General features: G+C 41.3%; 1 protein-coding gene across 2 annotated transcripts; it reads left to right on the top strand.

Moving 5' to 3' along the window:
- Positions 1-2392: 2392 nt before the first annotated feature.
- Positions 2393-13931, top strand: chst1 (carbohydrate (keratan sulfate Gal-6) sulfotransferase 1). Of its 2 annotated transcripts, XM_069687063.1 has the most exons (6): positions 2393-2534; positions 2592-2743; positions 6006-6219; positions 6336-6562; positions 7973-8190; positions 10868-13931. In XM_069687063.1, the coding sequence occupies exons 1-6, from the start codon at positions 2393-2395 to the stop codon at positions 11202-11204; spliced, it is 1290 nt and encodes a 429-aa protein (XP_069543164.1). In that variant the 3' UTR covers positions 11205-13931. The 2 variants fall into 2 exon arrangements, with proteins under 2 accessions (XP_069543164.1, XP_069543163.1); XM_069687062.1 differs by having other exon boundaries at positions 2393-2743.
- The last annotated feature ends 791 nt before the right edge of the window (positions 13932-14722 follow it).

Raw genomic sequence — 14722 nt, 5'->3', positions numbered from 1 at the left:
ATTCAGCGGTATTGTGAGGAGAGATAACGTTACAGCCGACAGGAATCTGTCTGATAGACTGACATAATTACAGCAAGGGTTAGCTTGTGTTTAAATGTGTAAATATGAAGCGCTGTCAGTGGAATATTCGTGATAGACACACAGATAGAGCGAAGATGATTGACTGACAGTCAGGCAGAAAGCTAATGTGTTATAATTACTCAACCTGATTAATATGCCGTAAGTGCGGGGACACTTAGGGCCATGCACAAGCACGTTTTTTTATGAGATTTTTATTTATTCATATTTGAAAAAAAAAAGTCGAAATAGCCTATAACAAAAAATATCAAATATTTTTTTGCCACATCAAATTCATTCCCAAAACGCAAAAATATATAGCCTATATTCTCCTCTGATTTCCGGTTTCTTTTGCCAGGCATGAGTAAGTTTGACTTTATTCTATACATTTTTACTTGTGGACTGTTGGACTTTTGTTTTTGTTTTTTTAATGTCAAAATGTGAATGTAAAGTTTGAATTTGACAATGATCAGAAAAATAAAATCAAAAAGAATTAGTTTGAAATGTCAAGGACAAAGTTAAATGTTGCACATTTTAGGAATAAAGTAAAACTGTCAAGAATAATTTTTATTATAAAGACCAAATATTGAGAAAAAAAGTTGAACTTCTATTATTAATGTCAGGTGTAGAGAAAATATGCAAAAAGGAAAAAAATAAAAAAATTGATACTTTGGTCTTTGTCAGCTCTGTGTTTTCCCTAGCCCTTAGCCTTATGCCCTTTGGCCCAAATGTTGCAGTCATGCAGCACAACAACTAGTTATTAAAGGGAAATGATCATTTAAGTGTTTAAAACACAGAGTAAAGAAGTGCTTTTGCAGGAAAACGTGGATGAGTGAACATGAGAATGATTTGAGACCATCTGAAAAACACCTACAAATGTAAACTTGGAGACATTGCTCACAAATAGTTTCATATTTTCAAAACAGCTAGGACCAGCTATCAGATTTCAGTAGTGCATTGGTTGGGGACTATTTTCAGTGATGTGTTTTTGCCTACACATTTAGTGCCAGTGCTGTTGTTCCCCAGATGCAGGCCATTGGATCCAATATGTGCCATTGCTTTCATTAACATCCTGGTTGTGATCTGTTTGCTGCTTGGTGCTGTGAGGTAGCGTTCACTGGTCGTATACTGGCCTTTTTTAATTTGATCAGCTGTCTCTTGGAGCTGGAAACAACACAGATGAGACCAGTAAACCTGCACTTAGACACAAAGGCATGTAGGCAAATGTTTGCCTTGCATTGTTTGTGCTTTGTTTGTCATGAGAACATTTATGTTAATTTAATTTTGATAAGCACGGCCAGCAAACGTTAGCCCTTCCAGATATGTCGGAAAACCAAACACCATTGTGCCAGGGTTTATAACATCTCCTGAGGGTGCACACAGCTCTGTTAATTTCACCGCCTTATCCAGGAACTGTGTCTGGATCCATGTGACTGCTGCCTTTAGCTACTAGAGGCTGACCAGCGCCCAGTTTGATGAGCTGTTAGCTAGGATCAATGCCAGGATTTCTCAGATGGACACCAACCATACTGGTTTTCTTTTTCAGCTGCGGGGCGTCTGTCCATCTGTCTCTGATGAGTGGCAGTGTCAGTGTATCTAGCAGGTCGCACTTTGGCTGCAGTCTGGCTCACTACAGCTGTATAAGAACAAGATAAACTGAATTTGCTGGGATGTAAGTGCAATGATGTATTGAATAGATACATCATAAAGCAGATTTGTAAAAAGAAAAAAACATGCTTTAGGTTGAAGAGGAGGCAACTTTTAAAACACTTGTTTTAAATGGAGCTTAGATCAACCATAGCTGATGCAACGTCGAGACATCAAGTGAAATCTTAACATTGATAGGCTCTCTCCATTCATGCAAATTTCTGTCCTGAATATGCTCATGCCAGATCTAAATTACTTGTGTTTGTATTTTATCAGACAAAAACACATGAAAAATTAGCTTCTCCTTTAGTCTGAATCAATGACTGAATATAAAGGTGGACGACGCGTCTCAACCTCCTCTAGTTGTTCCAAAATAATTGGCAAACTATCCCGCGCCTGGGCTTTTGAAGCCAGAGTCAAGCACACATGTAACGTACCCAAAAAACAACAAAGATCCTTCACAGATTGCCCCCTGCTGCAGCCAGCCAGCAGGCAGCGATCACGATGACTTACTTTTAGGGAGGTGTCATGTCATCCATCTTTTTATACAGTTTATGGTCTGAACACACCTGAAGAATGAACCTCAGCAGGAAAGAAACATGTCTCCTTGTCTCCTGTCTTAATGCCTGTCTGTCTCTCTTGTCTAGCAGACAGTGCCGTGGCCTCCTGATGCATTTGTCCAGCCACCATGCAGTGTTCTTGGAAGTCCATGATGCTGCTAGCATTAGCATCCATCGCCATCCAGTACACAGCCATCCGCACCTTTTCCACCAAGCCTTTAAGCCTGCTGTACTCCGTGGGCCTGGCACCTACGGGTCACGCTGTCAACTGCACACCCAAAGACCTGACAAAAGTGGGCCAGAAGACCCTTGGGGGCTCAGACCAAGGCTGCGATGAGACCCCCTCCCGGACCCCCTCCCCCCCCTCCTCTCCCTCCCTGGACTCCAATAATACCGACAAGAGAACCCACATCCTCATTCTGGCCACCACACGGAGCGGCTCTTCCTTCGTGGGTCAGCTGTTCAACCAGCATCCAGAGGTTAGAATGTGATGTCGATACATTTGTCCGTTTAATAATGCTGAACTTTAAGAAGCCCTTTTCTGTTAATTGCTTATAACTTCAGTCAGTGTGAAGTAAACACGAGGATGTATGAAGAATCATTGCTTTAACTTCCAAAGTCCAAACTCTGTTTCCTTTGATCATCCTGGAGATTAAATCTTTAAGATCTTGGGTATCTAAGAGTCTGGATATCTGGATCTAAAAGTAGGATTGTAGTCTGTTGGCAGCTGTGCAATTCACTTCCAGTTTGGTTGGCTAGGCTATAATGCGTTGTGCAAAAGTCACTGACCTACAAATTCAAGTGCAATATCCACATATGATTGAACAACAGTCAGTGGAGGGATCAGGAGGACGCTGGTAGCAAGCTGGTATCAGTGTTAGAATACTAGGCCACCAGGACAACACAGAGTAGGCCCACATATTATATTATCTATTTTACATACAAGGTTCTCATTGACTTTGGATCAGTAATTCACCAATAACATCTAAAACATGATCATTATGAATGATTTTCCTGGTGATTAGTTTGGTGAGTATGGAAAGGGTTTAACTGTCATTTATTTCTCTTCTATTTATTAAATAAGGATAAACAAGGAATCTAGCAAATAAATGCAAGCTAATGTGTTAACTTGGAAATAATGTGTCATTTCAATCAACAATTACTTCTGGTGAAAAGTCCATTTACGACTGACACAGTGGTTATTCTGTCTTTCGGGTGTGGTTTTGAAGAAAAAGGGAATCACAGGTTTGAGGGCAGGCTTTTAAATGTGGCTTGGTGAGGTGTTGCTTTGTCAGGTGTGGAAGTTAGTGCAGAAGGGGTGGAGACTTAGGGTTCATGTGATATGTTCCAAATGTCAGGTGATATGTTCAAGTTTTCATAAAAGCAGTTATCTTGGTACACTTTCACAGTTATTCACAGTTGTCTCATATCTCTTGTACCAGACAGCAAAAAATGATGTCTTTGCACAGTGGCGTAACGTGTCAGCTCCGGGCACCAATGCAAAGCTAACAGCGGGCCCTGTCAGTCACAATGCATCATCATGTTCTGCCTGCTAGTCACTTTGCGACGTGCCTCCCCTCTGCCTCTCCCCCACCCTTGAGTACAGATTGCATGAATGTTAGTGACTGTTTAATATACCTGTTTCTGCATGTTTACAACTTCAGCACCTTGGACAACGCCTGAAAGCTCAGCGGTGCTGTCCTTTTTCATCATGACAAGTGAATAAAGCAATAAAGCATGATTAATGCATAGATTAGCCATCAGTGGCCCTGTGCGCCGCTCACCAGCAGCTAGCTCAACCTCACAATGTCACCATCAGATCTAACATAGCATAATATCAGCAGCGAACAAAAAAAAATGTAGCTTTAAAACAACCAGTAACAGCAAAATACATGACCCATTAAAGATGTGACAGCGTGCCCACACAGTGAGAACAATATTCATCTCTGGACATGGGCAATATAAACACAAAGCACAAGTGTTTAGAGTCATGGTTATAAACACATGATAAATTAGTTAAACTTACTTTAAAGGGGCACTGTCCGGCTACGTGAAATCATTTATTAAGTCCTTTAGATCCAGTTTGATGTGGGTGAATTGACTGAATATCACGATGGGTAGGGACTTTTGTGGCAGGGCCCCTACACAGTTGCATCCATGGTAGTTACGCCGCTGCCACTGTATTGTCAAGCGTAAAGAAGTAAAGTACTGAGAATTTATATCCCTACACAACACGCATGTAAAAGACATGATAATAACTGTAGTCTAAGTTCTAAGTTTATGTGATTTCCTTCTTAATTACCCTGAATTCACCATTAAATAGTCACCAGAACAGTTAATGATGTTATATAGGATATCATTGTAATCCATGAACAAGACAATAAAAAGAAAGACTTCACCTTGTCATAATGTTTCGTTCAGGAGATATGATTCAAAATACGTCATTTGGTTATGTTGGAAAGTACAATGGCCGCCAAAGCTTCCCTAAGGAGTCTTTGTGATGGCTATATTTCCGAAAAAGTTCAGAGCCCCAAATGTGTATAGTAGTACTGTGGCAGTTTCCCCTGCCACTGGTAACACACCACACCAGCACACCACACCATCACTCATTTCACATGCCACATGTTAGCCAGGTAGCATGCTCCTGATAGTTTAGTGGGTGCACACACTGAACTACGTTTAACATCACAGTAAGTTGCCTCTGCTATTTCCCCCATAAAGTTCCACAGAAACACATTTAAACACATTGTTGTGGTTTTGAGTTTAATCTTTACTGTTCAAAGTTGGTGTAGCATGAGTTTGTATCTAATTGTTTTTCTTTTCTTACCACAGTGCTTCCTGGTGCTGGGCAGTGACAAAGGACCTGAGCATAGTTTGAGGGTGTCTTTTATAGTGCCTGAGTAAAAGTATGGAGCATGCTCAGTCCATCTTACTGCACCATACCAACTGATGGGAGTGTTTAATGGAGTTGTGAATTAATTCTTAGCTTGGATATCATGTGAAAGCTTTGATGACTCCTTTAATTTGTGGTAAATGAATGTAAATAGACTTTGTAATGGGTTCTGATGTTGAAAATCACAGGATGGTTAAATTGATGACTTAATTGAGTTCAATTAAAGATGGTATGGTCCAGTGGGAGGGGCTTAGCCTTTAAATGGAGGGAACCTACACTGCCTCAGCAGTCAGAGAAGGACTGTGGTGCTGTATGGAGGTTCTGGCCTGTGGATGTAAATAGTTTTCTGCTGCATTTTTGTTTCATTTGCGCAGCTGTCCCTTGACTGTTTTTGAAGAGCAATAAACCACTTAATTTTGTAACAAGTACAAAGGTAGTATAAAAGTAACAATACTTTTACAAATCATCTGAGCTAGTAGAAAATATTTTCCATCTAGCAGATGCTGATCTAGATGCTAGCTACATCACAAGTCGGTTACTAACAAATATTACACTAGGTCTGCTTCAGTTTTTATGCTGTTTATACTTTCCTCCATTTCTGAGATTCTGCACTTATAATCCGTTGGTTTACGGGCAGTATTTTATTGCATTCCCAACAAACACACCGAGTCAGATTAGCACAGTGTGTTCAACTCAGCTAACATTGAGGCACTTGATCAGTAACAACACCCACAGAAGGATGATGGTTAATTTGTCCAAGAGGCCTTTAACTTAAATAACCAAACGTGTGAAGTTTGTGTGTGTGAAAGTGCACTGTAACTGTTCATTGTCTTTTTTTCATACTCCAGATGTTCTACATGTTTGAGCCTCTGTACCACGTCCAGCTGGCGCTGCTTCCTCGCCTGTCACAGAGCAGGAACATGGCTGAGCGGAGGGTGATGCTGGGAGCAGCCAGAGAACTGCTGGGGTCCCTGTACCACTGTCACCTCAGCAGTCTGGAGAGTTACATACGACCCCGTCCCTCCAACCACTCCACTTACAAGCTGTTCAGACGAGGAGCCAGTAAGGCACACGACTTTCATACACACAATAATATTTATGCTACAGTACTGTTTAATGTGTGGAACCATTTTATTGTTGTATTACAGTTTCTTTTACTCCATGTGTCCTGTCTGTAGGCCGCTCTCTGTGCTCCCCCCCTGTGTGTGAGGCTCCGCTGGGCCAGGAGGGACAGAGCCTGGTGCTGGCTGATGAGGGGGAGTGTGTGAGGAGGTGTGGGCCGCTCAATCTGTCGCTGGCTGCTGAAGTCTGTAGATCAAAGCGCCACGCAGCCATCAAGACCGTCCGGATTCCACAAATCAGCGACCTCCGAGCGCTGATCGAGGACCGAAGACTCAACCTGAAGGTAGAGATCACAACTGTTACTTTCATTACATTTAATACAACATTTATTTTAGTTTTACACGTTTGTCTTTTGAGATGTAGACTTGAGATTTGTGACTTTGACTTTAAGGTGTAGAGAAAAAGACTTGCAAATAAAACAGTTAACTGTGTGTCTTTCGTTCCCGACTCAGAATTTTCTCAGTTGAACTGGACTTAGCTTCGACTATTTGTTAATTTTTTAATTGGAAAAATGCAAGTCGACTAATGTCTCCTTGAGTGATGTTCAAATCATCAACTCTTAAAGGGCGGCCAAACAATTTCCTGCCAAGAAAGTGATTTGAATTGCTGCAGGAAACCGTTCAGATGCGGAGTATATATACACACTTCTGTGGTAGCTGGGACAGCCGACACACTCAGTCATGACAGCTGGATACAGTGAGCAGCGTATTAGTTCTGTGTGACTGGTTATTGTATTGACCGAGTCAGATGGTTGTATTTGACAGCTCTTGAGTACATGGTGGACTGGATGATGGATGGTTGGAGAGCCAATCAATGCAGCTCTAAATTGGAGTTGCCTGAACATGCAATGAAAACACATGTACGGACACATGGGCTCATAATAGACCCAACACAGGCTCACGGAGCAGAGGTAGTGTCTGCAGCCTTTAGATATAACAGCCAGGCGCAGACACATGCAGGACTGGCAATGTGGAGCTGGAAATAACGAATATTCAACTCATTTATTTTTCAAAAGAGTGGGAAAGTGTGTCTTTAAGTTTCTCTCTGAGCTCTTGACTGTCTCTCTCATAAATCCCATTGTTATATTGGATTTAGGGTTCATCCTTCTGTTCCATTTTCACACCCATTTATTTGAGTGAGACGGAGGCAGAAAGAAGCGAGTGTTTAATTAGAGTGTGTTAAATGCTGGGACCACCGCCACAGGAAAGACAACACCTAATATATTAATTTTATACTGTTAATTTTACACTGTATAACTTCACTTAAAATAATTAATGCTCACAGAGTAACAAAAAGACTTGATTTGCTCATTTCAAATGTTGCATTAATTACCTAATTAATCTGGCTGGCTGTGAATTAAGCTTTGTTTCCTGACACAAAGCTGTGCAGACAAAAATGATAACTCAACAATTCTATGTCAACTGAGAAAACTCCATCTGCCCAGTGCGATAACCACAAGTGCCAGCTGCCAAATGGACCATGTAGAGAGAGTATTTTCTCAAAGACTAATGTTGTTACAAACTGGAACTATAAATTGATTTTACTCTGAGTATTACTTCTACAACTGACCTGTTAGCCAGGCCATTGTTCTGCTTCAAGCTTGTACTTGTGGGAAGTAGCAACCTTGAAACACATCGTACAACACACTGTATTCTTGATGACAATGTTTTATTGTTATCCTGATGATGATCAGGTGGTCCAGCTTGTTCGAGATCCACGTGGCATCCTGGCGTCCCGCATCGAGACATTTCGAGACACTTACCGTCTGTGGCGTCTGTGGAGAGCGACCGGACGTCGACCCCACAACCTGGACCTGGGACAGATCAACGCGGTGTGCGAGGACTTCCTTAAGTCTGTGTCCACCGCCCTGTCCCGCCCTGCCTGGCTCAGAGGGAGGTACATGCTGCTCAGGTGAGAACGAGAGTTTGTGTTGGCAGTATAAGCCAGACTGCGTGTCAGTAGCAGTTTTGCATTTAAACCTCATGATCTGAACGATAGTGGAAGTTATGATGGTCAGCAGTGAGTGCACTTGCAGGCAGCAGTTCTCATTGTGGCTATTGGATCGTAAAGGAGACGGATCCTAGGAGAAAGAGCTACGGAGCAGACACACAAGCCACGAAAGTGTACAGTACTTCTGTGTTTGAAAGTTTGAAAACACGATTTGAAGGACTTATTGGACAAAGTGCTGAGTACAATTGATGCTCTGCTCTCCTAGAAGGAAAGACGCATGTGACAAACATATATACAATTCTTATGCAGCAGCAGCGAAAGCCTTTGATAGCTTTGAAGCTGATAGCACAGTCATGAAATGTTCCTGAGGGACTCCATGGTACAGGACCATAATGGTGTGTTTGCTGCAAAGGATAAATAGGTCAAAGAAAGGGCAGTGAGGGAAATGGAGCTGTTGCTAGAATAGGAAATCAAAATCTGCCATGCAAGTTAGTTCGTTCAAGGATAACCAGACACGATTGACAATGCTTGGTCTAAGAAAGAAGGTTGAGCAGTCAATAGACTGGTCCAATCCATGGTGTGCCAGCTAAATAGAAAAGCAACCTGAGAATATGTATTGTTCTGAATATGAAAGACCGGAACAACAAGATCAAACCCAAACACATCCAGCTACCTTGTGTTAAGAACTCACAGCACAAAGCACATTGTCACATGGCTTCTGGCAGCCAAAATTAAATGTAAGCACTGTACTGCAAAAGTACTGCACCTTCAATACGCCTAAAAACAATAGACTGAAGCTCCACAAGAGCAAATCCCAGTTTGGAACTCAAGAAATCGTTTTCAGAAACGTTCTGAAAAAGGTGTGCAGCCAAACTAAGAGTGAATCAGTGCCCTACAGTAGGGGTTCCCAACCTTTCTGACTACACGGACCAGACAGTAGCAATAATATTTTTGACATCTAAATTTTTTTTTATATGGGACGAGCCGACGAGAAGGTCGGCGCGATCCATAGGATCCATAGTGTGATCCTAGCAGTTTATCTGAATTTATAATGTGATCCAGCAGTGAGCAGTTTATAATCATGCAGCGCAGTGACTGATCTGTGTGTTTCTCAGGGTCTGCCCCTGACTTAATAGTGTTGTGATCGGTCTCATATTTACGTGAAAACCCTTTTATAAAGCATAAAATACGTCTTCATACGTTGTGATTGAGATGAGCCGGAGGTGATCCACACGTAATCAGAGTTATCATGCCGCGCAGGAAGGGGACAGCCGCTAGGAGAGGAGCAGATATGACGCAGACCTGTGTGTGTTTTGATGTTCATATCTGAATCAATAACGTTGCGATCCGTCAATATTTCTGCGCACAGTTAAAGTATAAACTTCGTCTCCACAGGCTGTCATATGCCTATATGCTGTGTAGTTCATATATTTTACTGATAAACACAGAGCTTTAGAGGGGCATCAGGCTTCTTGATCAAAGTTTCATGGGATGTGAAGCCAGGGTTGCCAGGTCCGTGGTTTTTCCAGCTGAATTGGGCGACTTTTGAAGTGTCTTTAGAGGCGCGAGGCGCTGTGTGGTTGCACGCTTCACATAGCTCATGGGACGGTTCTGACTCTGCAAATGTTTGGAATGTCACAGACATCTATTGGGTTTCGTGGCCCAGTGCTGAACAACCTACGGCCCGGTACCGGTCCGCAGACTTGGGTTTGGGAACCCCTGCCCTACAGGACATCAAAAATGAATCATTCTAAACCTGTCTGCAGAAGCATGAATGCTGCATCTGCAAACTCCTAAACAAAGAGAGGAAGATCTTACAGCCCACAACACAAAGAACACAAATGTCGACAGATACCTGGAGTTGGCCCAGTCCTCCTAGAAGCTAAAGCTGAGCGTAGGAAACCAGTGGCGTATGCATCCAGGGTTACGACAAAGACAGTTAATATGCTCAAATAGAAAAGGGGGTTAGTGTTTGGACTTAAAAGGTTCCACAGCTACATTTGTGGCAATCGTAGAGGAAGACTAGTGTCAAATAGTCACCATGAGCAAAAAGAACAAGATTGAGATTACTAAGGATTCAGCACCTGTAGATAATAACGCACGATTGATCTAGCTGATCTAAACGGACTAAACTCAGAGGTAGAGTGGAACGGTCTCTAATCAGTAAATTGGCGGTTAGGTTCGCGGCTCCCGAAGTCCACACGTTGAAGTGTCCTTGGGCAAGACACTCAACCCACGATTGCTCTTGAAGGCATAGACATCGGTGTGTGACTGTGCGTTTTAATGAATTGAGGTAGATCCTGGTGGGCAGGTTGGCATCTAGTATTGCAGCCTCTATCATCAGTGTATAAATGTGTGTGTCAAAGGGTGAATGTGACAGTCGTCTGAAGCAATTTTAGTGGTTGGTAGACTAGTAAAGTGCGATACAAGTGCAGTACATTTACCACTTACTAGACTGTTTATCATGTTAATCGTTTGTGTCAACACAAAGCTTGCTGTCTGACAGGAAGACCAGTACCTAATCACGATACCCAAAGAGAATTCATTTGATTTATTCATGTTATCTTCATAGGTTATAACAAATAACATATTTTATATTTTTTCTTCTTTTCTTTCTTTCCTCCCTGTCCTGGATCAGGTATGAAGACTTGGCCAGGTTTCCTCTCAAGAAGGCCAGAGAGCTCTACAGCTTCCTGGGTCTGGATCTGGACCACAGTGTGAAGGACTGGATCATCAACAACACCCGGGGAAGCAGTGATCTGTCATCACGACAGAAATTTACCACTGTTCGGGACTCAGCTGCTAACGCGGAGAACTGGAGGTTGAAGCTGTCCTTCGACATGGTCGCTTACACTCAGACTGCCTGCCAACCTCTCCTTGAGCTCCTCGGATACAAGAGAGTCTTACACCCCAGAGAACTACGAAACCTCTCACACTCTTTGGTGGAGGACAGGACGTTCCACCCATTTCTTTGAACAGCGGATGACACGTGTACATCTAATGTTTGCTGAAGAAACCATCCAAACAAGACATTCCTGTAGTTTATGGAGCACAGTTAGTTGACTGTCTAATCTGAATATTTTTACTATGTCTGTGGTGAAAAAAGAGCTGTGATCAGTTCCAGCACTTTCTCACATGTGCCATCTTACATATTAGGCCAAACTATGGCAATAAATGCAGTATATCTTTGCCAATTCACTATGGGTCACTACATTTAAGTCAAATTTAACACACATTTTTAAACCTGGGCTTACATAGTCTAAGTGACCTAAAAGTTCTAAAGAGCTTGAGTAGATTTCGTCAGGCTGCAGCCAAAAAACAGGCTGTAAGGGCTGCAACAAAGTTCACCCACTAAAAGTCTTGGTTTTTGCCACGGACAGGCTGAGATTTTGACTCAGCAGAAAGGATACCTACAGCGATGGACCTTTTGGGCCCGCTGGAATCATTTGCAGCCATTACAGCCCATTACACTGCTGCCAGATGAAGCAAACTACTGCAGCTGTTCCAAAAGTTGTTTTTTACCTACTCGTAACTTAGACCGTGAAATATGTAAAACTAGGACACAGGTTTGAAAATGACCAGAATACCCCTTTAAAGGGTCACCATGTATGCATCAACACTTAACACTTAATCATTTTTAAACTTAAGTATTTAGATTTATATTCTAGTTTGATCAGTTTGATCTAGTTTAATCATAATAAGTCTTTATGTTATAACAAGACATTTACTATCTACATGTTTTTCTGGTTAATACTACATGACAAATTATGCTGTTATAAACAACAACCTTGTCATCATAACAACATAACATTCTATCTGCTTGTTAAGTCTGACGTCGCCTGTGACGTGAATCCATTTCAGGGTCCAAGCGCTCCTTCAGTCGCTATTAGACAATCTAGTAAACAACAGCCTGTGAATCTCTTCACTATCACTTCTTTTTACTGAGGCGTCTTTTCGAGTCAAACAGGAACTAACAGAGTTGTAAGAGTGGCTGTTCCCCCCGGCGGGCTTTCATAAAAAACAGGATATGCAAGGTTGTGGTGAACTGGCTGTTGGCAAGCTAGCAAGATGACTTTTACAGATGTTTTGCCATGTTCTGGTTAAGGTATTTATACTGAAAACATTCAGGACTGCTATAAATGTGTATGTCCATGAAACATAATGTTTGTACAACCAGGTTAAGGGTGTAAGTGAGTTATAAGTGATGGGTACCGGGCCAGGGCTAAATTACTAAAGACTGTAGTAGCTCAGATGTGAGCAGGTCTTTTATCGGTACTTTTATGAAGCTTAGGTGTAAATTATTGTCACTATGTAGCCTCTCCCTGCTCTCTGTTCCGGAGCACTTGTACATAAAATGCCAATACATTATCATACACAATGTAAGCATGTCAATAAAGGGATATTTATCATCCAAACATCCAAACATTTACACTAGCACAAGACGCTAGCTCGGCTAATACCGATCATTTACAACAAGTTAAACCAAAGCTGTCTGAGTGTAGACTTTTTTTATTGCTTTGAACCATAGACTGTATAAATAGCTATGAACCCACTTCCTCGAGCTACCGTTGCCAACCATTGCTAAAATGAGCTTACGGTAGCATCCACCGGTAAAAGCCAAACGTTTCCAATGTCCCCTCGTGGTTAATCTTTTTTACCATCTGTGATAACAAACATGTCGGGGACATGTTACGAACACATGGAGATCAATAAAAGACAACTGAGGATATTTTTTAGACTCATTACGGTTAAAAGAGCGAGGAAAACAGCACTGCGGCATGTTGTAAATAGGAGACGTTGTAGCGGCTTGGACCTGGAAACAGTTTAATGCTGAGGTGTGACTTCACGACTTAACAACTGGATATTGTTCATTGAGAAACGTCCTTATTATTACACCAAATCACATTAAGAAAACAAAATGCATTCTAAATTTTAATATAAGTTTGTACCTCACGGTCGACTGTGCACTCAAAGCACGTGCACACCTGGCAATTCACATTTTATGAACACAGCCAAGAAGAGTGTATTTCTATTTGTTAATTGATATTTCCTTGTTGAAATGGTCTTGGATGTTTGTAAGATGTTATGGTTTAATGTTTAGCTTTACAATATTATTTTTAATAGCTTTTCACTGTCAAATGAATCCTGTTTGGGTTTCAGAGGTCAGAGGTCAGCCTCATCCTCAGAGTATAACCATTGGTAAAAAACACTTATCAACTATTACATAATGCACATTATTTAAGGACTCTGCTGATTCTTTTCATCCACACATTATTAAACTAGATTTCAACAACTGCTTATATTTTCAATAAAAGGATGTTTTGCTTTACAAACAGAGTTAAGGTGGTCATCGATATTATTCTTCGAGATTCAAAGCTATGTGAAGCTAAACGTGGGATATGAAATTTCAAGGGTCCATATTATCCTTGTCATCAGCATATTTCATGTCTTTGCTCGCGTTACACAGCATTTATTTCAGTTTTGATACTTTAACCTTGTCACATCCAATGGCAGTAAACATTGTCAACTCAAACCATGTAAAGTAGTCATTGTTAGTTTCTCTAGCTAATCTAATGTCGTCTTTTTTGTTACTGACCAGTTATAGAGATCTTTTCTCCTGTTTTACCAACATATGGATGTTTCATTTATTACAATAAACCAACTTCAAATGTTATAACGAACTTTTCTTGTTTTTATAAGGTATGTTAACGTTGTGATGTAACAAGGTACGTTAATATGTTTTTTTAAAAAGGCCAGTGTCTTGTACAGAACTGGCATATAGTGAGGCAAGAAAACTTGCCATCAAGGTAATACATTGTCAAAAAAGGAGACAACGAAGCCAGCTCAGAGACCCAACTCATAAGAAAGTTCACTTCTCGACACAATCGTCTGTACAGAGGATATAAACAGCATCTATCCCACCGCCTCATTTTAAACATGATGATGTAATCACATTACAGGGACTCTTTTAGGAAATTTTGCAAAATAATGAACATGTAATGTAAAGGATGCTACTAGAAACGTTTTTTTTTTTATTATGTATGAGTAGAGAATTGAACAATAATACCGTTTACACAACAGTACATCCCCACCTGTCTGTTATTGCCTTCACTGTTAGCCTAAACTTTTCCCTTTTTTTTTTTCCTCATTGTAACACGCCGCTCTGACAGCAAACGCGTGTCTTTTGGCAGATAGGGATGTCTTCGACCATGCTGTATCCCCTGAGCATCATCCAAAGATGAATGAATTGATGCGTCAGTGATGCAGGTGTTGAATATAAACCAGTGTTGCTTATTAGCGCATGTGGACTGTGAGTACAGCGATCTGGACAAGTTTCTTCATGAGACAAAATAGAGGATGATGAAGTTTGTCTTACTCACTACTTCCCTACTTTGCGGCTGTTAGATAACACGGTAATAATTGTGTTGGTAGAAAAAAATCTATTGACTGTCTTTTGTGCTGGAAGAGGAATCATGCCCTCTGTTGCGGCTGC

This window comes from Semicossyphus pulcher, unplaced genomic scaffold, assembly GCF_022749685.1.
Source record: "Semicossyphus pulcher isolate SPU_LCO1_2020_fin unplaced genomic scaffold, fSemPul1.0.p SCAF_8, whole genome shotgun sequence".
NCBI classification, from domain to species: domain Eukaryota; kingdom Metazoa; phylum Chordata; class Actinopteri; order Labriformes; family Labridae; genus Semicossyphus; species Semicossyphus pulcher.
The sequence above is the reverse complement of the archived record's forward strand: the minus strand, read 5'-3'. Positions and strand labels throughout refer to the sequence as shown.

What these genes read in the sequence shown, in the direction of transcription:
- chst1 (XM_069687062.1), top strand. Translation starts at nt 2,393, where the DNA reads ATGCAGTGTTCTTGGAAGTCCATGATGCTGCTAGCATTAGCATCCATC. An exon ending in TGTTCAACCAGCATCCAGAG is followed by an intron (nt 2,744 to 6,005) that starts GTTAGAATGTGA and finishes TTCATACTCCAG; the next exon opens with ATGTTCTACATGTTTGAGCC. An exon ending in GCTGTTCAGACGAGGAGCCA is followed by an intron (nt 6,220 to 6,335) that starts GTAAGGCACACG and finishes TCCTGTCTGTAG; the next exon opens with GCCGCTCTCTGTGCTCCCCC.